The sequence below is a fragment of the Tribolium madens genome, unplaced genomic scaffold, assembly GCF_015345945.1.
Source record: "Tribolium madens isolate multiple individuals breed KSU strain unplaced genomic scaffold, Tmad_KSU_1.1 Scaffold_20;HRSCAF=117;Tcas5.2_LG4, whole genome shotgun sequence".
In the NCBI taxonomy this organism is placed as follows: domain Eukaryota; kingdom Metazoa; phylum Arthropoda; class Insecta; order Coleoptera; family Tenebrionidae; genus Tribolium; species Tribolium madens.
The window spans coordinates 5677373-5704941 of record NW_025400985.1 but is presented as its reverse complement, the minus strand read 5'-3'; the positions used below and the strand labels follow the sequence as shown (position 1 = coordinate 5704941).

Below are 27569 nucleotides of genomic sequence, written 5' to 3'. Positions count from 1 at the left end.
CATCATTTTATTTAAGTGCTTATTCTTTGGAAAAGTGATTAATAAAACACATCACATTGAAAAAATGTGTTTCATGAAGTAAACAGTCTCGAAAAAATTTGAAAAATGTACGTAATAAATTACTATGATTGATTGTTTACAAAGCGAACACAAAATGAGCGGAACATTGTATTAATATTTTTTACACTCGTAGTAATGGAAGTAATTAAACAAAACTTCAATTAAAGTTTGTTAATCAGTCATAAAATCAAACTACAATACAGATAAATACTGCATCACTAGTCTGCCTCTAGCGGCTGGTGCCGGAAGCTAAATTATGCACACCACTATTATTATCTCGATTTACTGTGACTGATATTGTAATCACATTAGATAAGAGCAATTTTATGATAAAGCAAATATTTAAACTCGCAAATAATGGGTTGATTAGTTGATTTCTCTTACCTATTCTTCTTCCATCGCACCTATAAGAAAAGACGTAAAAAACAGTGTGTACTTGTTTATACTTTTATTGATAAACTATTCATTATGTAATAAAAAACTTACGGAACACCTAAACAAAAAGTTAATTACAAACTCAATTTATAGTAATTGCATACTTGTTGAATAAATCTACTCAGTATGTAGACATTTGTCTTTATCCTGAAAAATTTAAAATATGCAACAAACGTCGAAAATTGTAAATTACTAATAATTACAATTAAAGCGACAATGCAATAAATAACTCACGCAATTTAAACAACGTAAGACTTAATTTTTAGTACTGTATTTTACTTCAATCTTTGACATAAATTCAAACTAAATTATAGATTGCAGTAAACATGTTGTAGGCACAGTAATGTCTTCAAAAAAAAGGAAAAATTTACAAAATCGATACGAATCATTAAAAGAATCCAGTGGAAGAACACTACTATGTTCCAAGTTAACTAAGTTGAAAAAAACATTGTATATTTTCACTAATGTCGCATCTTCATGAAAACTAAAGCGACATCATGTTCGTCATATCCTGATCGTCTTGCTGTTTTGTACGCCTCGTTTGCGGCTGCAGCAACCGGTAGGTTTTGTTTAACGTCATTTGATATATCAAGACATAGTTTGATATCTTTCTGCATATATTCCAAGGCCTGTTCGACCTTCGAAAAACTACGGTTATTAATCAACTGCCCTTTATTCGACAGATAGTTCGACGCTCCTTCTGACAGATTAAATATCTCCAGGAAATCCTTACACGACAGACCGCATCTCTCCGCCAAAACCATACTCTCAGCAAGACCGGCGAGTCCGATCCCTAGAGCCATATTGATGCACAAATTCATTTTGGTGGCAGAGCCCACGGTGCCCAAATAAAATGCCGTTTTACCAATCGCTTTAAAACACGTTTGACAGTCGTCAAAAAGCGACTTATCGCCCGCTGCTAAGATTATAAGACTGCCGTCTTCGGCTTGTTTCTTGCTACCCTGCATCTGAGCCTCCAAATAGCGCCCTCCTTTGCTTTCGATAATATTACAGATGTCTTTGGACGTATCCGGATCAATGGAAGTCATCTCCACGTATCCTTTACCAAGGAGAGCTGTAGCATCTTCGGCTTGGTAAATCACACCCCAGTTACCTATTACCACCTGGTGAAATAAAAGAATGTAATGACTGTAGTAGAAGACMAAAAATGATTAGTTACCTCCTTTGCGGAACGAGAATCTGCTAAACAGCTAAAAACAACGTCAGAGTTTTGAACAACGTCACACGGGGTTTGATATGTCTGTACCAACCCCAGCTGATTCGCGTCTGCTTGGGCCTTGATTTCGTCACACTGAAACAAAAACGAATTTTTAACAATCACACAAAAACTAATTTTTTACATTTTTTATTAATACATAACTCATTTCTTTTAAGATTTTGTATCGTTAATAATAGGCATTGAACCTCTGTATAATTTGAAAACACGTTATTTTCTGCAAAATTATTATTTCGAATGATCGAATGCCAATTTTACTATTTCAAACCAAAGTAAAAAAGATGATGCAGCGTTAACGAATGACTCGGAACAAAGACTAAATCAGCAATGATTGTGCAAATCTGGCATAATAAAATTTTGCATCAAAATGTCAAGAACTATTAACTCCAATTAATATCAAATGAGAAAATATGCTTTGAATTTTTAATAAGTGAACGGTCGATAACCCGCTAATTATTATTTAGTCGACAACAAATCAATTCTGTTGTTACAGCTAATCGTATTTTCGTAAATTAACATCATTTCAGACCGGAAATCTAAGTTATTAATTGAAAGAATTCTTACTAATTCAATAGTGTAATACATTTTTCCATATAAAAAGATAAAATTGTAAAACATATACGAATGCGACTTTTGAAATGGAAAAAATTTGCAAGCACACTCTCCTTGAAGATTAATTCGGTTAAATAAATGTAACAATTAGTGTTAACCCTAACACAGAAAAATGCTCCAGCTGAGTAATCAAATAAATCTCACAAGATAGTTCTAGAAATTTAAATTAACTTTATCAAACCAAAGAAGCTCTATTGATCAATCCAATTATTTATACTTGGATAAAAGCCAATTAATATCAGTTCTCATCCAACCCATCTGTTTAGAAATTTATTTCCCTTTTGAAAATGACCAATTCATTAAAATTATCATTTATAACAGCGCTACTGATTATTTTATGAGAAATAATTTAGCAAAAACGTAAAATTTATTATGAGAATCAGCTAAAACTACATGTGTGATTTTTAATCATGTATTATGTTTGTTTTTGCGAGAAACATTTTTTCACTGTAGATTAGATTATTTTAAAACGTTCAAAGACTTTTACTAACTAAGAAAATTGATGACAGAAAACAGTAGAATTTTCTTCGAGCAAATGATAAAAACAATCAATATTTAATTATGATTATTGAAAGTAATGGTTGATCCGGGTCTCACAGTAATAAAATGTCGGTTCCAGTAAATGAATAAACCACTTTCAATTACTGCCAACGTTCACGTTTGTGCTCTACTTCATGTTTCTTTTACACAACCAGTTATGAAAAAATTACAAGATTACAAAAACTATAAACAAAGTAACAAAATTAACGTTGAAGATAGCCAATCATTAACATTATCTTCGGACTGATTAGTTCGTTCGAGGCCATTTTTCTACGCTGTCCCATTACGATCGATAGTGACGTAAATGTAGCGATTATTATCGCTATCGAAGACAATAAATAATTACAGTAAAACAGACAATTTCATTAATATTTTTATAAGGTAAAACATTGAGAACAACCAATTGTATCTCAATGGCAGTTAACCCTTGAGAACTCTTGATTAATTCGCTGTTATAAAACAGTAAATGAACTTGTTTTCGACATTGAAGACTTGATCTCGAATATAGAAAGCCAGTGTTTGTTTTTCTCGTTTGGTTAGACGATTAAAGATCATTTTTAATTGATTATTGGTATTCTTCCAAAAACAGACGTTACTTATATTACAAATATAAATCATTATCATAAGAATTCTTAAGCTAATGGACGCTAACTCGATTTGGACGCATTTTTAATTGTTACAACGCCAAGTGCAATGTGGTTATAATACCAAGATTTTTTTATGAATTCAGGTCACCACTTTCTAGATGCAGTATGGTTTGCAGAGAAAGCATTTGCGTTTTTCAATCAATATTATCAAACATCGAAAAATCTATTTTACAAACCTCTCAAAGTCGATCCTTTTTATTCACTTTCTCCCAAATTTACAAAACAGTTATTTGGACTAATTAAATTCACATTTCTCGAAAGTTGAAAATGAATTCGCCATAGTTGCAAACACAATCAATATTTGCTACTAAAGTTTTGCATTTTTCAATGGACAGTAAATATTGACTTGACATAATTATATTCTTTTTTAATTAAAACGTTCCGGTCATGGTCATTATGTCTACACCATACGACAACACAATAGACACAAGTGAGATATTTCATAATTTATAAGAATCCTATAGTCGACTGCTTCATGAAAAATATGATTAAAAATATGCATACATTTCTTRCAGTGGCTCTTCAAAAACAATAATAATCCAACACCCTTTTTAGTTAATTAGTTGACRTTGGCGCCAAGGGATCCAACTGTCATAAACTACCATTAGAGGTGCCTTTTAAGCCTTGAAAGGCTTCAAATAGGACTATCATTTGCTATAACATATAAAGTACATAATGGAATCAAATTTAGAATTAAATTAAAACAAGTTGTTGAGTTGCAAAGGTTAGGATGTTATGAACGACTTGAAAACTTTATTATCTAAATATCAGAGTCGTATTTATAAAGTGTATACAAGTTACGCAATCGCAATAATTAAATTTGCACATGCGAAATTAACATTACCGGCGACTTAAAACTATTAATATCACAAAATTGACACATGTATATGATAACATATTGGACGATAAGATGGTAATAATTTTCAATTGCTTATATTCTCCTGAAGCTCGCATCAAATTGATATTTAATTTATGATAAAAAATATCTACTCTTCAGCCATATCAATTGCAAAATTCTTTAAACCCTTTTGACACGACCTTGAATGCCAACACCAATTTGGAACGAGTTTTAAATGCTACAGTGAATATTTTTTATACAATTCGGTTATGTAGGTTTATTTTAAAAAACAATGTAATGTAATGTTACTAAATTTAGAGATTTACAAGTTTAATCGAAAGGTAATGCATCCCACCCACGCTGATTATTAAATGTAAAGATTTGATGCCTGTGTGGGCATCTAAAAATACCTCTCACTGCTTTATTAACGACTCTCAAAAAATACAGCAAAATCTACCCTTGAATGATAACATTACTCGAATTGCGCAAGCATGCGGCCCAGGCTTAAATATCAAATGTTATCGATTACTCCAATTCCCGCCCTAGAGAAAAGGATACACGCGTTATCAAACAGGAAAGAAGCCTTATCGTAACATAAATATTGTTTTCAATAATAGGATTATGCGGCTGTAGAAAAACGTCGACTTTGATCTTGGTAGATAGATTTTAATTTACGTCAATTAAAAAAACTGACGAAATTGACATTGTGTCAAATTCCTCTACAGGTGCATGAAATAGAATGACAATAAACTAGGCTATTTACTCTTTCTTAGCGTTGAAGAACAGTTACATTAGCATTATGAAACTGGGAAAGGCAAGCGGCCTCACCTCGTACGAACAGTAAAATGGATTCGTCCGTTTTATTCCCCACTAGAACGCAGCTGGAACTGTCGTTCGTGACAAGCGAATTCAACGAACAGTTTGTAGGAGCCACAGCTAGGGTTCGTGTTTCGTTCTGTGTTGTAGTTCAGTGTTTGCATTCTTCCACAATCGTGAAAAATCGTATTATTAAACTGTAAATCCTCGTGTTCTATTACATTAAATGACTATTTAAACACAATTAAAGTAAAAATAAATCGTGGTTTTATCATATGGATTGGTGAGTATCTCGAGAACCGTCTGCGATAACACGCCTTATCACACACGTATTTTTCAAATAGAAGCAATAACTACCGTTTGTTTGTTGTTTTCCAAATCGTAAATAGCTTACGACAAGTGTATTCAAGGTGGTTCTCTTTTACCAGATGCTTCGAGTATATCGATTTTACAACGTGGTCTATTTTTTCTCTTTGCAGATAGGAAGGAAGGAAGGAAGAGGTCAAGATCATACAGGACAATGTATTGTGAATTATGGAAAATAACAGCCGGCTAAATGGTGCCGGTCGGATCTTGATCTTCATTTTAGTGTCGTTTCCTGTTTTTGGAACGAGTCATACGCGTCACGGTGACGGTACTCTTGTTTTACGTGCTCCTGTAGGATGTTCTCATCCAAATTCGACATTTTTAATATGTCGAAACAAGCACTTGAAGGGTTTTCAACCGAATCCGAACGTGGCCCGTGTCAGTTTCGAAAATGTCACAGGCGAACACTTCGACGCAAAAAACATACAACACCTCCGATGGACTAACAGCGGAATCATTGATATCAAGAAAGCAATCGCCAATCCACAATCGCTAATAACTTTAGACCTAACTCACAACAATGTAACAAAACTACAAGACTACTATTTCCAGCAGTATATTAGCTTAAAAGAAATGAATTTGTCATATAATGCAATCGACGATCTTCCCAGATACGTTTTCGTCAATCAATCTTTAAGAATCCTCGCATTGTCACACAATTCGTTACAAGCAATACCTTTCCAAGTATTCGCCCCAATGCAACGATTGCAAATTTTGGACATTTCGTACAATCAAATCGTGGCCATTCTCGACCATTTCTTCAAATTCAACAAACACATCGAATTGTTAGCACTAAATAACAATAAAATCGCCAAATTGACGTCGAACGCTTTAGCTGATTTATTTGATCTCAAAACATTGGATCTATCACACAATTCGATTAAGTACATATCGAAAGGACTCTTCGACTCACTTACAAACCTGAAGTACTTAAATCTCGCGAGCAACCCTCTTACGAACATCCCAAGTGGTACTTTTCGCGGCTTGATGAACCTCCGCGAATTAAATTTGAGCGGCAATAAACTCATGCATTTCACCTTTGGATTACTACACTTTAGTCCTGAACTAACATCTCTGACACTTGACGATACCCACATTGAGGAACTTCACAACAGTGAACTCCTTGGTATTTCAAAACTTGAAACACTTCGGATCAGAAACAACAAACAATTGCGGGAAATTGAAAACTACGTTTTCGCAGACATTCCTCGAGTTACGGAGCTCGACATCAGCGGAAACGCTCTTACTTTCTTGCCCATATCTCTTGCCAACCTTACAATGTTGAAACGACTCAACATTTCGGATAATCCTTGGGCTTGTGACTGTCGAATGTATTGGTTTGCACCGTGGGCCGAGGAAAAGAGACATCACGATCTGATTCTATCGGATTTGAGTTGCGGACCTTACGCCTATCCCAACGATATGCTTCCGACTTTGTATCACCTCAACTGTACCGGTCCTCGTCTTAATTTCAAAACTCCAACAAAACAATATCGTCTCAAATCGGACGCGTTACTCGAGTGTCGCTACTCCGCGAATCCTCCGCCTTCCATCACATGGGTCACTCCCAGTAGGGAAGTGTTCCATTGGAACCCGGACCCCGCCATCCCTGACATCTTTGAGAAACATGCTCATGCTCACGACTCATTCATGATACCGATTCGAGTGATTCCTCCTCGGATTCAAGTTTTGGACAACGGAACTCTTCTGATTAAAAACGTGACGCGCAGTGACTGCGGACGGTACACGTGTTACGCAAGTAACCCCATCGCCAATTTAACAGAAAACGTGCTTCTTCATATAGACCCCACCGACTGGAATAACGTCCGGATTATGAGTCTTATCGTGGGATTGCAATGTGCGACGGCTTTCCTCGCTCTCACACTCTTCATCCAACTTATACGTTATTTGATTAGAAGGTAAACAGTACGACTCAATATATTTGTTTATACGTACGAAATGCGCCATGAAATATTATTTTTAAAATGTATCTATTTTCAGGTTCGGTATTTTCAACAATTTTTGCAGCTTTTGCAAGCGCGATCGCGTGTCACCACGGGCACGTCAAATCTATGCCATGCTCGATAACATCGAACAATACAAATCTCAACAATTGGAAAGACTTAGAGACAATTATACTCAGCAGGTAAGTTGGAGACAAATTCTTAGGTAAGGTTGATTCAAACCGGTCAATAGGTTAATAGGATCAAAGAGAATTGCGCCCAGCAGATGGAATGGATCCAAAACAGCTACCAAACTCAGACTAAACATCTTAAAGATTTTCGCGACATCGGATCGCAACACTTGTCGACTCTACGAGGCCAGTATTGTGACCAGGTAATTAATAATTGAATTCTTGCCAGAATTCCCGAACTGCACAGATATTTTTGTTTCAGGTTAAAAAAGTCAGAGACTATTCGACCACGCAACTCAATTGGGTTAGAGAAAACTATATTTTCCAAAGAAACAAAATAAGGAAATTCAGTGCGCATAAAGTACTTCAGTTGAGAGAAACCTACAAGTACCAACAGCAAAACATCAACAAAGTTTTGGAAAATCTTCCGAGTTTATATTTCGAAAATTGTCGAGCTGGTACCTGCGGAAGGGCGGAATCTCTCGTCTTCGATCCGAACGACGTCGAAAGCATCGACGTGTATTTGAAAGCCAAGATTGAAAAACTCGCCAATTTGGAAGAGCTGACAAACACGGATGTTACGCAAAGCCGCCAATCGTTGTATTACACGCCTACGGAACGATCTTTGGGTTCGAGGATACTTTCGCCGGGAGACCCGTCTATTGAAGTCTTCATAAATCATATAAGTGACAAACCAATGGGGTTACCATTCTTCGATGCAGGTTCGACTTCACACGAAACTATTACGTCCAATGGCACTAATAGGAGTAGTCTCAAGACGTCACATAGTACCGAGGAATTGTTGATGAAGAACAATTCTTGTGATATACAGTTGAGCACGAGTCTACCAGAGTTGTCGGTCGGGGACGTCGTTGACGATACAAGCAAACGGCATGAAACGGCTTTATAGACTCGCCGCCGCCTAGTTAAATCAACTGCTGTGATAAAGTGAGTACGCTATCACAGTGTAGAGTCCGCTCCATTAGTGCCAATCTATAGGAAGCTGTATTTTTTTTATTTTCATTTTCGTGGCCAAAACAAAGAACGAAAATTTGAGCCGTTTTTATTTTCTGTTTATACAACTGTTTAAATGGAGAATACACTAGACTCAGTATACCGAAGAACTAGCTAGTCAAGAATAAAAAAAGACTGACAATTCTTCAAGGAAAAAGTCGCGCCGCGTTCTTGTTTCTGGAAAATAATTTGCCGCTTTACGAATAACTTTTCTTTTTCTAATTTCATAATTTTAAGGAACATTTTAACGAAGTATAAATTAGGTTTTATTATAGCGCCATGTACATTTTTAATTTTTTAGCTGTGAAACTGTAATTAAGAATCATCTCATTATGTAATGTTTTGATAGTGTAACTATAGAAAGTTACTATTTATATACCTAGATAAACGACATTCGGTGTTTTGAGTCCTAGATATTGTTTATCCACATCTGCTGATGATTTCTACACTGGTATAGGGAACGTTTTTTTATAAGCGGGTACCAATTAAGATACAACTATTTTTATTATCGAAATGTTATTGTGATTTCATTAAGTGTTAAAACTAGCATGTATTTGCTATCTATTAATAAAATATTCTAAGAACTGTAAGTCTGATTTTGATTTTGGAATAATTTTTACTAAAACGCAAAATTCACAAATAAATTATAGGAAATTCATTATTTGTGTTGCGAGAGTGACGGAGTAACTGAGGAAATGAATTCGAGTTGCTCTACTGAATACTTGCAGGAAAAATCATGCAATTCAGTAACGAATAAAATATTAAGTAATCGCTAAGCCAGAAACAACAATAAAATTAAGAGCCTTTTTTTTAATAAAACAAATTGTAATACAAATTTCTTATACTTAAATATTTTCGCGATTGATTATCATTAGTTCGATTGCTGAAGATTTAGTGAAATAGTAAATTTGATTGTATCAAAAAAGTTCAAATTCTTCTCGGTTGGAAAAAATAGCCAAGTATTTAAAATATTCAATTATTGCACAACTGAAATATTATAACTGAAATACAAAACGGCTCGCATGACTTGCGAAAGATAAAACAGCGACATCTGCGCTAGTTATTTCAATAGATTCAATTCAAAATATTGCAACTTTTTGAGATTTCAAAAATAAATGTTAATAAAACTGTACATACTTTTTGCGGTGATCTGTTCCAAAGATTGACTCTGTGTCCGGAATTGATCAAATTCATGACGACGTTAGACCCCATATTGCCAAGTCCCATAAAGCCAAAAGCCATTGAAGAGGCGGAAATATTTTTGTTTTTCAAATCAACGGAGACTTTATTTAAATCTAATTTCGGAGACTCCTATAACAAAAACAACAATATTAATTTTAATCATACAAAAACAGAGAAGACAGTAGGGAGTGGAAAAAGGTGACAATCCTTACCGGTTTACTCAGAATCGGGGGTAGATTAAGAATTTCCTCTTCATATGGTTCTTCCGATGTACCATTTTCGTCGAACTTCAGTGAGGGAGATTGTGGTTTTGGCTTCTTCGCAGACGTATTTCGCGGAGAATCCGACGATTGGCGTTTGCTAGCCCCACTCTGTTAAAAAAAAGGAAAAAACCACATTATCATCATCACGTTTATTTGGTTTCAACCATTACCTTTCTTGGTTTCTTTGGGGATTGCTGCTGTTGTTGTTTGACAAGTTCTGATTCTGTCTTTAGTAAACTTTCAAAAACAGCGTCGTAATTAGAGTCCTCCTGCAAATAAAATATGAATTAATTTTTCTGTATACAAATTTACTTCGACAATATTGTACTAAACATTGGAACAAGTTGACCGGCGATATACTCGTAACTCGTATGCTGAGACATAAAGATGTTTCTAACGTGTTAACTTAATTCAAATGAAACTATCACATTTACTTGTATAAGCAAGCAAATGCTTTCATAACCTTGAAAGGAGATAAGTTAATTTTCTAAATAGTGAAACATAGTAAAATTAATACTATAAATAATGAGGCTAAAACCTGTATTGCTTTTTTTTTGGAGAAAATTTCGGGTCATTGTGAAAAAATTCCTACTTATAATGGTAATAAAAAAATAACATTCCATTATCAAGTTTAGAATGATAGATTTCTGTTATTTTTAATAAATTGATGGATGGTCTGTTTTCAAATTTTGTTATTATTTTTTTTCACTGTTAAATTATGGCAACTTTTTTTTGGCGATTACCAATTTTAATAACAAAAATCTGTATTTGTTAAGTTAAACGTTAAGAAAAATATGCCAACACTTGCTTTTTTTCTTTCAAAAATATGGATTTACTACATGTTTTACGGCTTGTAAATTCATACATCTCGAGTTAAAAATTATTTAAAATAAATGTTAGAGTATGTTGATAGTATAAGCCATTTACACCATTTAAAAACTTAAGTCACACATTAACTTGCTATTCAAAAACAAAATCTTAGATCTAGAAACAAACCACACATTTAAGTAAAAAAACTGTTTTTAAGCGAGACACTCTACTGATGGTAGCACATACATTATGTACGAAGCATTTAAAGTTTGTGGTTAATTTGATTCACAGACAAATCTATATAGTTTTATTTGTAGCCTAAAAAATTTGTATAATCTACTGTTAAAACGAAAAACTAAATGTAAACTACTGATTCAAAAAAAAACTGGAGTACTATGTGACGTAGTAATTATTAGAATTAAAGGAATAATTTTCTTCATTTTCAACTGTTTTATAATATCAGTAATCAGTAGATTTTTTAAAAATGCCTATTTGAGTAATTTTTACAACTAAATAATCCCTAATCTTACAAGATAATGACAAGATGAACAAAATTAGTAACCCATTTCGATATCGGAATGAAGCATTTTCACAATGTTTATAATTTTTTGCAAAGTGTCAAGCTAAAAGCTTCATCATTCGTAATTTGCACTATTTAGGCAAATTGAACTATACACGCTTAATAAAAAAAATCTTTTAATAAACAATATAAATTTTGAGAATTTATATGGCATTCACACGTCAACTTATACTATATTATAACAACTTATGTTATTATAATATTTAACTTATGCGAAAGTAAATGCATTCCTCCAAGAAATGTGAATTTAAAAAAATAAACTGATTCCAGTGATTAATGATTTATTAATGAATAAATTGGTACTTTCTTGTCATAACTAAATACCTAAGTATTAAATGTAGCAAATATATTACCATGAAAATTAAACTTACCACCTCCACAATTTTATTCATACATAATGAATACAAATATGTATTTTTTATTTCAAATTTAATACAATCGGTATGTATTTTTTTTCATTTTTAGTATTTATTTAAAATATATCATATCCAGTTTGAAATACAAGCTGTAACTCACACTGTTACCGAGAGAAAAAACAAAACTCTTAATTCGTTATCACAAAATTTCTGTTTAAAACTGAAATTATTTTATTTTTTGAAAAATGTCTTTTTTTTTTCAATTTCAACATTATTATACACCTAGGCAACATAAACTAGATTTAAAGCACAATTATTATGAGAACGGTTTTTTGAAGCAGAGCAAACTATTCGCAACGACGTAGAGATGTTGTGCGATGTGCACAAAGAGTTAAAAGGAAGTTGTACTATTTTCTCAGTTATGGTGTGAGTTATGGACATTTTTGTTCTGTTCGTCTTGATCTAACGCCCTGTAAAATGTCTGTTACTGAGAACCAACCTATACATTAAACACTATGCACATTAATTTCTTCCTATTTGAAAAAATATAGAAGCAACAGGATTCAGGTTTATGGTGATACTCGTGCACCTTTTTTAATTAAGTCTTCCCATTCTTATAGATCATAATGAAGAATTTACAAAAAAATGACGGAGATAATTTCAGAAAAATTAAAATACAGAGTGCGCCGGAACTCGCACCCCAGAGAAAAATCCCATGAAAGGTAAGATACTAGGAACATGGAAAAAATGTTAAAAAAATTTCGAAGTTTAAGTTTAATTTTTTTGCACTTTGACTCAATTCTGTTAGAAGAAGAAACAAGATAGCTGTATCCTAAATTGTAACTTTGTTTAATGTTATTTTTGGCTTTTATTGGGAAAATGTTACTAAATAATTATAAAAAAAACATATACAAGATCATCAGTATCATTAAAGAGGCCTAAAAAAATGTCAAATGTTAAAAAATAAACATCAAAATTTTTTGACAGAAATTTATAAACATTTTTTCCATGTTCCTGGTAGCTTATCTTACTTGAAATTTTTCTGAGACGCGAGTTCTGACACACCCTGTATATAATAAAACAGCTACCAAGTTCTAAAGTAACTAATTTTTATACAGGGTGTTTCACACAACTTTACGAGGCTTACGTTTAATGTACGCACCCAAAAATACAAAAGTCACAAAATACTAGATACAAAAAATACACATTTAATTATTTAATTTTTGGAAATCCATGACACTAGTTGTCAAACTATTCACTGTTTCATTAATATTCATAAACTGCAGTTTTTCAGAAAAAATTATCATCTATCAAGAGACGGCATGAATATGATTCTAGTTTATCTATCTTAATCACTAACTAACTAAAAACGTTGTAATTTTTGAAAGGGTGGTTGAAACGCGTTGTTTGAAATAAAAGTTTGGTGTGACGGGTTTAATCGTGTTTTTGTTCATTTACACTAGATAAGATCCAATTTTTATTTCGTATGCGGATAAAATTCAAAAATTGAGCATTTGTAAGCACTTATTACATAAGAGTAAATTGCATAAAAACACGTTTTTAAAAAACATCAGTTATTTTGGTCATTTTTCTAATTTTGAAAGTATACAGTGTGTTCCAGGATACGTGAAACGACTCTTGTAAAACAAAAAAAATCGATTCAAATTTTTATTTTTTGGTGTTCAGTCCTGTTTAATTAAAGACCAATTTTTAATTAATTCACAAACTAAAAAAATATATTTTTCACAGTTAATAGTTACCTCAAAAAAATAAATTAAAAATCATAGCTGGCCGATGATTTTCAAATTTGGTATACGGGCCTAAATGTTGATTCTAGACAACTTTACTTAATAACTTTTTGTCATATTTGCGACATAAAAGGCATTTACTCTACAAAAAAAAATAGTTTTTTTGAAAATTTCCAAGGTGTGATTTTTCAAAACTAAAATTATGTTAGAAACTAATCTTTAACCAAGCAGAGCTAAACCCCAAAAATAAAAAAAATTAATCTTTTTTTTTTAATTTTTTACAAGAGTCGTTTCACCTATCCGGGGACACAATGTATATGTTCATTATGCGAAGGTAAAAATAGGAAGCAAAGCCCTGAATAAATGTCTGCGATATCGATTAATATTGCATTTCATAACTATCAACCAGTTGCACTTTCGTCAATCAACTTCCTACAGACTTTTTTTAAAAGTTAGCTGTTCATCCGAGAAGTGTCGGGCGGAGAATTCAAACATAGGCGTTCACAAAGGAACCAAAAATAATTATAATAAAATAAAGATGATATAACCTATCAAAAGTCTACAATGTGAATTATAAATCGGTAACTAAATTACAGAAGGAACTATCTGCATTTTAACGTTACTTTTTTATTGCACTCATGATTGAGAATTGAATGATAATGAATATAGATTACATAGTTTGTTTAATACATATACTAAAGACCTATAGTATAATACATTTTGTTAACGCAAAAAAGTACATTATTAAAGAATTACGTACTGAGGTGGGAGATGCTTCATTAGCAAGGGGAAATTTGATGACTTAGGCGCGAACGCCGGGGTTTGTCCGAGTATATTACTTTATTCACAATCATCCTCCTTATACGACAGATAGCCAATAAAGAATTTATCAAATTTTGAAAAATACACTTGACAGTTCTTTATCAGTTTTTGGGTTGGGAAGTAGCCATTTCCCAACCTAAACTGTCATTTTACATACCAACTGATAAGGAAACGACCACTTTCCAACCTGAACCTGATACTTTATATCAATTGTTAAATAAATTTGAAATGTCATACTTTCCAACTTTTCACATGCAAGGTAACTCGAGTATTACTCTACAATTGTGAATAAAACAATATACAAAATATTGTGACTTCTATCATTTACAATTATGTCGATATTTCAATATTTCAAAACGCGATTATTGTAAAACCTCCACCTAATTATAAAAAAAACATTCAGTTTTTTATTTTTACTTTATTTGGAGTGAATTTTAATTGTGGTGTTTTTTATTTCAATTAATACATTAATTTAATATTTATTAACCTAAAAAGCTAAATGACTTACGAGTGCAGGGCACTAAACAGCTTAGGGGTGGAAACATAGGCACAGGCTGATTAGACTGAGGCTTAGACAGCAAACCACGATTTTGCAAACTAGGGAAACTAAAGCTTGAAGAATTTCAACTTAATATTTATAAAATAGTTTCAATGCTATAAATAAAAACAAAAAAAAATCTATTTTTTTTTAAATATGCAGTGTAAAATATTATTTGAAAATTCTTTTTATATCCTAAACGAGTCGGATAAAATGCAGATGTGAATAGGCTCATAGAGTCGCTGTAGAAATGCACATAATGTACAATAATAATTATGATGACGAAAAGCTACAAAAATTTAAAAAAATGTTATAGGGGTACTCGTAGTTTATAAACAGGTTGGGACTGGGCTTAACTAGACGAGTGAGTATAGTAACACATTCCCTAACTTACTGTTTTTAGCCTGTGACTAATTTAATAATTAACATTAAAAATCTTAGTCTAGGGCCCAATTCACCACCTTTGCAAACTATGTTTGCAACTATCTTTGTGGGTAAAAATTTGAAAAAATTACAAAAACCTAAAATTCATGAAAACGGGCGTTAATAATAAATAGATACGTAATATTTTTCAGATCATGTTAAGAAAAAGTTGTTGCTGGAATTGGACCCAAAGCAGTGACCGGCATTCATTTTTCCATAAAATCTTGCAACAGTTTATTGTAATATAGATGATCTATTTTTTATAACATTTTCAGAATTATAACTGTAACACGTTGTTAAATTTATTCATTTTATTTCTCCGAGACCTTATATTATTAATGTTTGATTTGGATAAACAAAATACTTTGTTAGTAACTTTTTGTTAACTAATTTTTCATAATGTTATTATYATAATATACGCTCCTAAAAATTGCTATTTTACGGACTCATTTAAGTCCCTAAAATGAGTTTTTTCGGACTCAATAAAGTAATATATAAAATAGTTATTTGAAATATGTACTACTACATACTACTTTTTCTTATTTATTACCACTATTTTCGAGAAATTAATCATACATAATAAGAGGGTCTTAATGTGTTTTTATAAGCTTTAACAAAAAAATTTTGTTTGTAACAAGTTCCTAAACAGTTTTTGCGAACTCATCTGCTACTCCAGGCTCAGCTTCGCGTCGCCAGGACACAGCAAGAATTCGTCCACAAAAACGAACTTTAGTACCTTTAGTACTTGTGACAAATATAACTATAATAAATGTTAAAAAACGCATAATTTTTTAACTTAGGGGCGGCGAATAACTAAATCCGACCGTGATTAACGTCAATAAGTAGAGCTTGTTTCAAATCTGATGGCGAACTGACGTTGTCAAAAATGACTGAATTTTGACACTAAACATATGTTTACTATTAAAAAAAAATATTGTTCATAGGCGTCGTATGAAATAATATTTCAAAACCACTGTTTTCTTTAAAAAATTATAATAAGTAGATACTCATACATAAGATAMAAAATGATGAACAAATTATTAAAATGTTAACGCATGAAAAGAATTTTTAAAAATGATATTCTCAACAATCAGTCTCCAAAATTTTTAGAGAAAAAAAAGTACGCCCATGTATTTTTTTATCTTAACCAAGTGGGCGCATTCCAAGTGTCTTTTCTGTCACTCTCAGATAYGGAATAAGCTCTACCACTAGAAGTACTAGTGGATACTACATAATCTTTCCTTTCTCAAAATACTAAACTTTTATTTTCAACATGATACGTGTTTCGACCACAAGATGGTCTTCCTCGGGTGAGAATTTCATTCATTCAACACCAGGAAGCTTCAACACTACTCCCATATATTGTTCGTTGACAAATCAAACATGGAATTTTAAAAATTATCATTTTTTTTTAACCTAAATCATGTTTTTGCAGACACTAAAATGTATCAAACACCAACATAATAAAAATAAATTTCTACTTTAGGAAGCGAACCATATTCAYAAAATAAATGTACAGTTAAAGTGAACATACTGAAGCGTAATTCATAGCAATGAAATAAAAAAATCTAAGRATTTTTATTGAAGWTAAATGTAAATTGTAAACCTTAAATACCTAGTTTAGTGACTATGCAGGTAATAGTCTTTATTGATAAATTATTAAACTTATTGGATTCCAATTATATACGTTTTCGCAAACAGAATAGGTACTATTTCTTGTGTGTAAAAATAGAGCTTGTAGGTACTTTAAAAATGGTCCCACTTACATCAAAATAGTGCATGTTTGACTCATTTACCGCATTCTAGACAAACAAGCAACCTAAGTGGAAAAATTATGTATGTAATTCATGAAAAAAAAAACTGTTTTAAACTCGGTTCAAAAATATCAAGCCACATTATAACCTACAAAGACTCATCCAAACCCTAAGTACAGTAAATATTATATACGTAATTACAAAGGAAAAAGGAACAATATGAATAAATACTTACACTTCTCTTTTTAATGTAATTTTCAATATCATCAACTGCGTCCTTGAAAGGCGTCGATTTGCACAATCCAGAGAACTTTTCTTTAAATTTTTCATAGGGTTTAATGTTGGGAGTCTCAATCCAAGCACTAAAAACGAGAGAAAATTACTCCAAACAATTCAAGACACTAATCAAGTCTCCCGAAGCTGGAGGCTGAACAGATAAACACAAAGTAAACATAAAATACTCACTAGTTATTGGACCCGAAAAAGTAAACCCAGTGGCTGCCCTTTTTGCTCTGTTTTTTAGAATTGGGGCCGGGCTTGACGATCTAAGCAAGAAAACACAATTATTTTCCAGAGGTTTCAAGAATTGAATTATGAGGTTAGATGGAAAGGACGCGCGCGCAAAGCTGGGGAGGGAATAACGGTTGGGTTGAATGTCGGCGGTCTTATACTTACACGGGCTGGCCATGGGGAATAGCTCTTCATTTTCGCCCTGAAAATTATAAAAGCGTTAACAAGTGAACTTTTAATGGCGTATACTGTTATAATGAATTGAGAAAAAAATCCTCGAACTTACCAAACAAGATCTCCTATTTGCGGTTCGTAATCCATCGTTCAGCACCTCTCCCTTGTAACGTCAAACTCAATCTGAATTTGTTGTGCCGCGCTAGCATCAAAATACTTCTCCACGAGCACGCGCAATAGAAAAGACACACCAACGCCATATTGGATTGTTCACAATGCAGCCAACAGAAGGGAACCAGTGATAAAGATTTAATTTTACAATTTTATTGTTGTAGAAAAGAATTTAATATCATTCAAACACACTAGGAACGAGCTGTGTTTTTTCCTACACATGTGAACAAATCAGGTGTTTGCTACATGTATTAAAAAGCGAGCATATTAGTATGGATATTGAATGTTATGGAACGAGAATCTCGCGGGAACTACCGATAATTACAAATATTTTAAATTTTGTTTCATCATTTTTTAATGGTATAAAAATTAAACGCTAAGTTATTAAACTAAATGCTAAATAAAAATACTAAACGCTAAGTAAAAATAATAGTTTTTCTTTATAAAAAAATTTTTACTAAACAAAAACAAAAGAAAATTAAAACAAAATATTGCCTCAGGCATGAACAATCCTTTAACCTAGAAAGTGATGTGCTTTTATTGCGGTAATAATATAAAAAATGCATACCTTCCAATTATTGTCACTACTATACCTATTAATAATAATAAATATCAATAATAAATTAACTTTCTTGCGCAGGGGCCATACATAAGTAGATATAGAGTTGTTCACTGAATGATTTTGAGTGCTTAATGCCTTAAAAGATAAACATTTGTTCGACATTTTTACACATAGCAAATCTTATTTTAATACATACTTAAATTAGCACTATTTTTTTTTACTTAGCAAATCAGTATTATTTACTTAGCACTTTATTACTAACCTTTTCTAATTTGTAAAATTACCCAGAATATAAGTGCAAGTCTTTTGGTCTTTAAACAACAAAGAAAACATGATACTAAGACAAAAAAATCAAGACAACAGTCTCTATTACTGGTAAATTTTTATCATTAAAAAAATTAAAAACCATTGTTAATTATTCTGTAGACCAAGTTTCTGCGAGTTTTGTTCAATCCCCAGTGTATTTTTTGACATCATATGTGTCTCTGAAAGAGTGAGACACTCGGGGGTCAATTTGATGGTGTCCTATTCTCATTGTGGTCTAGCTTCAAAGTGAACAATTATTATTTATGTAAACAAGTGAAAACAATTGTTGCTTTCATYWATACTCTCGACGCTRTGCGTCTCAAGTAYAGCTTAACTCTAAAAATTGTTTTCTAGTAATTACACATAACAATTAAAAATGCTTGAAAGAATACAAAGTTTCAAGATTATATTCTTCATTGATCCACAAAATATAGGCGAAATTATTACAATTAAAATAACAAATGGTTGCAGTATTCTGCTAGCATCAAACTTGACTCACCTTTATTTATTATTTTATTGCGTACAAAGATCTGGGGTTAAAAAAAACAAGAATAAAAATTGCAATTAACTGTAATATATCAGAATACATTTCAATTTACAATATTTTGTTAATGCACATTAATAAAAATGTCAACGCATTCTTTCACAATCAGTCATTATTTATTCATGAAAATTAAAATTAGATTAATTTAAAAACGATTCAAAAAAGTGACGGAATCGTGATATGTTGATAAAAATCCTCCACCCCAATGAATAAAGTCTTTAGGTAACAAATTTAAATAAATAATGTTAATAATCGCAAAGTAAATACATATTCTTGAACACATGATGTATCCTATTCAATCTATACGTTTTAAATGACCAAACGCTTCATAACTACACCTAAAAAAATACCAATATACAATTTTAAACTTGGTTTTGTTCTTATTTACAATTTCAACTAGTTATGGCGAAAAAATCTAGAGTAAAAGTCATGGTTATATGGACACAATTAATTGAGCTATTAAAACACAACTTTATTTGGTTATTACGGCTATAACAACCTTTGGCCTTAAATTACAATTACAACACCAAAATTTGTTTCAAGCCGGTTTAACAAAACTAGCAGGAAACAATCCCGTCCTCCCCGTCCTTTGCAACGTCCCTTTATACCACCCATCCTCCCTCTTCTTATGGACATAAATCAGATCGTCCTTTTGCAACTCCAATTCGTACTCGCTATTCGGCGGATAGGGAATTTCGCAACGGAACAGTTCATGGACCGTTTGCACCCCTGTTTTTGTGCGATTTCCCGCGTCGAGAGAGTTGGATTTTCGATGGTGATGGATGTCCGGACTTGAGTTTGAGCTTCCGGCCGGATTCTCTGTTCTATAATACCCAATCGTGTCAAAATTGCACTTTGAGAACATATTAGTGACGTTTATGTACAGACACACAATGAAGCAAAGCAAGCAAATTAAATTTTCAAGCAATTTGTGTGAAAAAGGTTACGTATTACGTGCAAACACACCTTAGGCTGTGCGTGAGAACACTGGGACGTTCTTTGTGTTTTAAACGTTGGGAAGTCGAACCGAAAAGGCGGTGGTGTTCGACAGGTTGAATTTGCAGCAGTTGACTCGGGCATGATCCGGACCTAAATAAAACACTCACTTTCATGCACAAGCATTTGGTTAAAACAGCGCCACAAGTTTCGATCTTGAGCATTTAACAACATAAAAATAACTGTCTTATTTTTTATTTAAACACATGGGTAAGAACGAAATAACCCTACACCAAAAGTCAAAACTATAGAAGTACCAAAACTAAAAAGTTTGTGTCTAGTAATTTCTTAGACAGTAATCTGCAATGAACACTAATTTGTAATCTAATATAATCTTACAATTGTTTGTAAAACTAAACAAAATAAATTAGTTCAAGAAAAAACATTAATTTTAGAAGAAAATACTTCCAACAACCAATAACAAAAAATTTGATCTTTGAATTAAAATAGAGAAGTTATCCAGTAGACTCGCTTATTAGATAGTTATCCACAAATCAATCGGAAGTACATTAAAAAGCTTCAATGAGGAAATAAACCACTTCATAACTGTTAATCAAGTTAATTAATATAGTGAGACACGCTTGGCATTTTCATTTAATATTAAAGCAAAAAGCAAACAAAACCAAGTGCATGCAAAATAAAAACTACATTTTTTGTTTATATACCTGACATGTACAGGATGAGCAGTAGCAACACTAACTGAATCTTCAAAGACAGGATTATCCATAGAGTATGAAGATGGGGGTGGTGATTTGGATCGTTTAATGCTAGTAAGTCTACGCATTAAACCAACAGTACCCTTTTCCTTACGATCCTTGCACTGCTGGACATACCACTTATGTTTACTTTTGTTTTGAAATTAAATTTTGAAACAGTTTAAACGCAAATGTCAAACAGAATCAATAAAAAAGTAGTTTGATATTTGCGTTTGCGAAATAATATAATTACAAATCGACTAGATAAAGTTTATTATTTGAAACGATTAGGGAAAGAACTCGAACACTACAATAACCAAACAAAAAACAGGCAACACGTTAGACAAATGATAAAACAAACCTTATCTGCAGGCTTTGCAACAGTCGCACTACCCAAACTCAGATGTGTCGTATTCACACTGGACATAACAGCGCTACTACTACGTCCCAGAGGCACGGCGGCATTATCTTGCTGTCCATGCCAGCTGGACGAAATAGTATTTGTTGCAGTAGCAGGACTAACAGAACGTGGCGGCAACTCAGGAGGTAAAGTGTTATAGGTTTGGCGTGGCGAAGACACACTTTTACCACTCCTTGTAAAACTTACGGCAACTTTCGCATCAGATGAACTCAACGACGCCTTTGACATGTACGCCACRTAATTCCCCGGAAAAACACCGCACTTCTGAGTACGATTCGAGGTGCCCTTGTACCAGCCATCCTGACACCGTTCGGTCACCATGTAGATGGCGCCCTTACGCAATTCCAGCTCGTCGGCCTTTTGTGGCTTGTAGGGGTACAAGGCCACGTACGGAGCTGGTAATTTGATCTCGTCCTCGTTTGAAGGCCTTTTGTGGCCGTGGCTACTAGGAGATGCAATCTCAGAAGTCACAATTTCGGCAGAATGGCGATGAGTATTTTTGTTGAATGTGCCGGGGGTCAGACTTGTGAAACTGTGACGTTTCTCTTTGTTATGCTGGTGAGACGAAGAGCGGTTATCGGAGTGGCTTGTAGCGGTGTTTGGAGACCGCTGAGGCGTACTACAAGCCGGAGAATTCAGCAAAAGATCTGGCTTCCTGTGAAAATACAAATGTAGAAATTGGGAAGAATATTTAACTTTAGGAAAAAATATTACTGGACTAGGGTACGGGCCAGTGGCGGTTGTGTCCGAGGCGGCGGGGAGGCCGGCGAAGAGGGCGCAGTACTCGAATTAGAAGAAGTGTTGCTGGAAGACACGTTCGGTGTTGTGGTCGAGGAGCTCCCTGAGCTAACGGTGGAGCTCGAATCGGACGTTGCTAAACCCTGATGGACTGGTGTTTGTTGGACGAAAAGTTGTTGATTTTGCGTTTGTTGTTGTGGCACTATTGTTCTCGAGTGATCCGTTGGTATCAATGGAGTGCTATCTTCGGTTGTAGGCGTCGGAGGAGCAACCCTTGAAGGTCCAGGTTGTGCACTATACTCGGAAAAACAAGTTCTATAATTACAGTTTCGTGTAATTAAAAAATACTTGCTTTGTTGATAGTTTCATGAGTGAACGTGCTAAACTATTCAGTTCTACGAAAGTAAGAGGAAAAATTCCAATTCTTCCGTCGAGTTTTCCTTCAGCCCAATTTTCGTCTACTCTTCTTATAACATTGATTATATCTCCTTCTTTGAATGTGAGACATCCTTCTTCCTCGTGTTTGTCAGTTTGAAAATCGTAGAGGGCTTTACATTGAGGAATGTGACTAGGTAAAGGAGTTATGATCTGGAAACACGAATTCGTAGAAAGGAAAACCAAATCCAATCGATTTAATACCTGGACATAACTTAGAGGAAATAGACCTTGTTTTCCGCCACATTCTCCTTGATACCAGTGAGCATCGATTCGTTTTCTCAGAAGTATTACCTCGCCACGTTTAAAACTCAAATCGCTGAAAGAGAAACACCACTTGTAACAAAATTGTTGAAATAATTTCCTCTATTTATTTATTTATCTCTCGTTTCGGCACGTAACTGTTGACTTTTCTACGTTTTTTCTACGTTTTTATAAACATTATAGCGTCAGACGTATGACGCGTCACAATTTTTTTAATAATTCAAAAGAAATGAACATAAGCCAAGCAAAATTACAGAGATCGCAAACGATTCAAGGTCCGCGATATCTTACGACCTTACTTGCAATATTCGAAAGGATTCCTGATTGAAAACAGAACATTGCGAAAATAAATTGGGAAAAATATTGTGCTTCTGCTTTCAGTTTTCAAATAATGGATTTGAACATTTTGCTTCGAAAATAAATTCCCATAAACATCGTGTAAATAAATGTATTTTCACAATTTCGTATTAGTCGATTCTTTTTTATTAGAAAATAAAGATGCAAAATTCTCAACTAAAACCGGGGACAAATAACGTCCAAATACTGATTATTGCTAGTTTTAAAGCAAATAAATAAATTATGGGTGATAAAATTTCAAAACAGACCTAACTAGTTTATAAAATGTCGCTATCAGAAATTACTACAATGGTTTATAAGTGGCAAATATATTTGTCTACCTATTTTTTTTATTGAAACTGTCTAGATAATATGTTGTGTAAACACAACAGACTTTCTCTGGGTTTACTCTGTAAACTGCGATAAGACTTTGATATTTATTACTTATTAGTATCATCCCCATTCGTACGCAAAAACCTTATTAGAATATATTACATATTATGTATTTAATATTGATAAAAATTTCTTCTCTGGCGATACCTACTGTCAATGTGAGTCCCAACCCCATGCAGGTAAACTTAATTTATCAAGTTATATTTGGATAGAAAATTTACAACCCTTCTGTATTATGAAACCAAACACAAACGCTGACTAACTTTATTAAATTCATAACCAAAAATGTAATGAATATTAATAATTATTTTATCGTTTTATATTTCCCTCAATATTTAAAATTTAAATTTTTAATTTTTTATTTTTGACAGAAATGAAATGATTGGAATTCCGGGCATGATCATAAAAACTCAACTACATGTAATTTGAATTTAAAGAATGAATTTTATGTCTTAAGTTTGAAGAATTTTGATCTGATAAGGGCAACTGATTTTGAAACACCTGTAAAAAAATTGTTCAGTTGTGAGCAGTTGTATCATAATTTTTAAAATATTTTTGAAATCATTTCAATTTTAAATAAATAGTGACTTTACCCTTTTTGACAAATTAGTTAATCTAGTAGGCACCAAAAAATAGTATGAAAACGATTTTTCTACGACTATTATGTGTAGAATAACATTCTTTTTGGTTGATTTTTAATTACTGAATACCTACCCATATTCTTGATAACTGTGCGAGAATATTCTTACACTCGTATAAATCTTAACAATCATATTTTCTTTAATAAATTAGTTCCAATTGTTTCTAAATTTAAGTTGTAGAAAAAGTATATATAGTCCGGAACTCGTTGAGAATGGCATATTCCGCCCTCCTGGAACCGACACACTCGCATTAGGCTCGTGAGACAAACTTTTCCACGAAATATGCCATATTTTAAACTTGTTACAGATGTATAGTGATGGACACTGAATTTCGTGCACCCAATTTCCGTGAATTCACAAAAATTCTCTGTAGTCTATGCTTTATTGTCATGTCAAATACGTATTGTCAAATTTAATAATAAAATAAATAATAAAAATTATCTCCCTGATACAAGAAGGTATGTCCTAAAAACGTATCTCTATACTTTTGGGCATACCAAAGACTACCATTTCATAGAACAAAGGTAAAAAGTACTAAGGAGTATCGAACATGCATTCTGTCAATATGACAAACGTTAATCAAAATTCTGAAACAAGGTTAGAAACACCTAAAGAATAATTTACATTATTATTCTGCCAGGGAAATTGGGTGGACGAAATTCACTGTCCATCACTGTACGTCTACTATTCTCCCATACCAAAATTAAGTCAATAATTTTAACCCCCACAAGAAGAATACTAAAAATAGAGTCCCCAAAAGTGTAATCAGTACCAAGTAAATTTTTCGGTCACTGGAGTATTTAAACTGTTTTATTTCAATTTGTAGGAAATTACATTTTAAACACTGAAAAATATAAACCATTCGCCAGTCGAAAATAGTAGCTGCAATTTATTCACATAAACAAAATTTAACATAAAGTAACTAAAACAACAGTTGTAACTTACATTATTCTGTTGGTTATAAACAAATTATTTAATTATAATAACCCTTAAAAGAAGCACAACAAACCCAAAAATAACGATGAGTTTTCATTAGGAATTGAGAATTTTGACCTCACTAAATAGAACAAAGAGACAAGATGAAGTTTCAGAAACTGCAATTTGCATATAAAATGTCTCAATTCAAATAAAGACCCCAGACTTTTTGCTAACTGGCTTTGATAATCTCTCAATTATTCGATTAGGAAAGTTAAATTAGTAGTCTCGCCGAATCGCAGAAATAGAAGTCAATTTTTAACGATATTGACGTCAATAAACAAATTAAGGGATACCAAATCCAAGGTTAAGAAGTGAAATACTTTCGTTTTTCATTTAGGTCATATATCCACCCTCAGAGACACACCCCTCGTTCCTTGACATGCCTTTAATCAGATTGGATTTGTGTGCTCAGCAATGTTCATAAAGATTAAACAATATTGAATTTATGATAAGTAGAGTTTCATCAGAATTATCTGATAAACTAATTAACTCACCCCGCTTCCTTTTGTTCGTAATCGTAGAGAGCTTTGGCGTAGGGCTGATGAAGCACCAATTGCGGACTCGTCTTGTTGTTGATCTTCCTATCCGGCGTTCCATGCTGCTGATGCACCGGCGTGTGATTCACAGCAGGTGCTTGGATGCTCCTCGGCGCTCTTTGTTGTTTCTTGGGCACGGCATTGTTCTTCATCCCTTCGAGGATCCTCATGAGGAGCACATTCGGGGGCAAATCGTCCACTTTAGAGCTGACGAGGATCCGGCACTCGGGACAGCGCAGCTCCTTGTGCTTGTGGACGATCTCCTGGAGGCACTTCCGGCAGAAGGTGTGCTGGCAGGGCAGCACTTTGCTGGAGGTGTCCAGGCGGTCCAGGCATACCGAGCATTCCAGGAGGTCGTTGAGTGTTCCCTCGTCCATGCTTCACGCGAAACTGATAACTGAGAGATAATCCGAGACAATGCGGGAGATTATTATCAGATAGTGGAGTGCACTAGAAATAACACTGGGAGAACGAATGATCGACATTTGTAACACTAGTGTTGGCTTCCGCCACTTCCGGTTTAACACAGTGGCTCAGTCATCGTTGGGCGCGGTGACCGACTACGAACTCATAACAAGCAACAACATGCATTCTTCCTTGCGCATTGGCCTACGCGGCGCGAGGGCGATCGAGTTTAATCCCCCCAAATGATTTTTCCGAGGATTGTGGATGAAATTGACAGGGCATGCGTGGAAGAACTAGGTAAAAGCTCACAAATGCGAAAGGTGCAATCAAGCGAATTCGGAAGAACTTTTACAATGTTGGTGTGGTAGCAATGGAAGGCGCTTATTTTGAAAAAAACAATGGTTCCACAATAAACGAATTCTAATTTTTTGAATTGCCATGCAATTGTGGGAATTCTCTGCTACATTAGATGTAATTACAGAAATAAATTGTGCTGAACAAAATATGTAAATAAAATAATCAAATTAAAACGGAAAACTATTTAAAAAAACAGCTTTCATTTTGCTTAAAAAATGGTTTTACTGCTAAATCTTAAAAAAGTTGTTACAGTACCTATTATTTATAGTTATTACGACCTTGCAAATAATAATTATCTTTTAGAAACATAATAAACAATTTTGTTATCTTATCATAGGTAGGTACCTACTGATTCATTTAGCATTGTTTTACTCAAAGTAACTTAAAATAGAAATTGTTGTTTTCTAATTGAACACTGCGAGTTGTCATAACTTACGAGAAGTAAGTTTACGAGTATATGAATTTTGAAGAGCTTTTATGGTTTTTACACTCATCGATTATGTGATATTCTTCTTAAGTAACTTAATTTTAATTAAAAATAATGCAACAATCTACAAACATGACGATTCAAATATGATGACATAAAAGTACTAATTAATATTATGGCATGGTTTTCAAAATATAATACGCTTTATCCACATTGTACTTACAATTTAGTTTAACGTTTCTTACTCATTACTAAAAAATACTATCATTCAATAAGTTAGTCGAAAATTTTCTTGTATTTCGGAAAATAAACCAAATCTTGTATTCTCTACACGTTCATAATTTATTGTTTTTTCTCCATTGTCGTCTTACATTAAGCATTGCAAAAACTGCTTAAGTGAACTTTAGCGTAACGAACCGTAATAACTGTTTCGTTTTACATCTGAAAACCTTTTATCACATCTTTGACTTCCGTTGCAAGACCACATTATTTAGCATAATTAAAA

The 27569-nt window shown here is 33.3% G+C and overlaps 3 protein-coding genes across 7 annotated transcripts; 1 reads left to right on the top strand and 2 right to left on the bottom strand.

Moving 5' to 3' along the window:
* Positions 1-493: 493 nt before the first annotated feature.
* Positions 494-18096, bottom strand: LOC123005006 (putative oxidoreductase GLYR1 homolog). Its single transcript, XM_044398593.1, has 9 exons — positions 17972-18096; positions 17851-17887; positions 17641-17720; positions 17411-17537; positions 10315-10413; positions 10094-10252; positions 9837-10010; positions 1676-1807; positions 494-1619 (listed from the first exon to the last, which is right to left on the bottom strand). Exons 1-9 carry the CDS (start codon positions 18004-18006, stop codon positions 957-959), a joined length of 1506 nt encoding a protein of 501 aa, XP_044254528.1. The 5' UTR covers positions 18007-18096; the 3' UTR covers positions 494-956.
* LOC123005005 (immunoglobulin domain and leucine-rich repeat-containing protein 2-like) lies at positions 5245-9289 on the top strand. The gene is made up of 5 exons (XM_044398592.1): positions 5245-5468; positions 5665-7470; positions 7553-7697; positions 7748-7888; positions 7948-9289. Exons 2-5 carry the CDS (start codon positions 5720-5722, stop codon positions 8593-8595), a joined length of 2685 nt encoding a protein of 894 aa, XP_044254527.1. The 5' UTR covers positions 5245-5468; positions 5665-5719; the 3' UTR covers positions 8596-9289.
* A 1356-nt stretch (positions 18097-19452) lies between the features above and the next one.
* On the bottom strand, positions 19453-26580 carry LOC123004599 (E3 ubiquitin-protein ligase SH3RF1-like). 5 transcript variants are annotated; one of them, XM_044397918.1, is made up of 8 exons: positions 25834-26580; positions 22932-23046; positions 22645-22880; positions 22269-22586; positions 21495-22209; positions 21104-21261; positions 20409-20531; positions 19453-20266 (listed from the first exon to the last, which is right to left on the bottom strand). In XM_044397918.1, exons 1-8 carry the CDS (start codon positions 26250-26252, stop codon positions 19981-19983), a joined length of 2370 nt encoding a protein of 789 aa, XP_044253853.1. In that variant the 5' UTR covers positions 26253-26580; the 3' UTR covers positions 19453-19980. The 5 variants fall into 5 exon arrangements, with proteins under 5 accessions (XP_044253853.1, XP_044253854.1, XP_044253856.1 ...); XM_044397919.1 differs by having other exon boundaries at positions 21104-21258; positions 25834-26579; XM_044397921.1 differs by having other exon boundaries at positions 21741-22209; positions 25834-26579.
* Positions 26581-27569: the final 989 nt, after the last annotated feature.

Bases quoted from the DNA above. Each gene is read 5' to 3' on its own strand.
- LOC123005005 (XM_044398592.1), top strand. From the start codon at position 5,720: ATGGAAAATAACAGCCGGCTAAATGGTGCCGGTCGGATCTTGATCTTC. The intron at 7,471-7,552 runs GTAAACAGTACG...ATCTATTTTCAG, and splicing joins ATACGTTATTTGATTAGAAG to GTTCGGTATTTTCAACAATT. The intron at 7,698-7,747 runs GTAAGTTGGAGA...ACCGGTCAATAG, and splicing joins GAGACAATTATACTCAGCAG to GTTAATAGGATCAAAGAGAA.
- LOC123005006 (XM_044398593.1), bottom strand. From the start codon at position 18,006: ATGGATTACGAACCGCAAATAGGAGATCTTGTTTG. The intron at 1,808-9,836 runs GTATGTACAGTT...TTTTTGTTTCAG, and splicing joins GGAACAGATCACCGCAAAAA to TGTGACGAAATCAAGGCCCA. The intron at 1,620-1,675 runs GTAACTAATCAT...TTATTTCACCAG, and splicing joins ATTCTCGTTCCGCAAAGGAG to GTGGTAATAGGTAACTGGGG.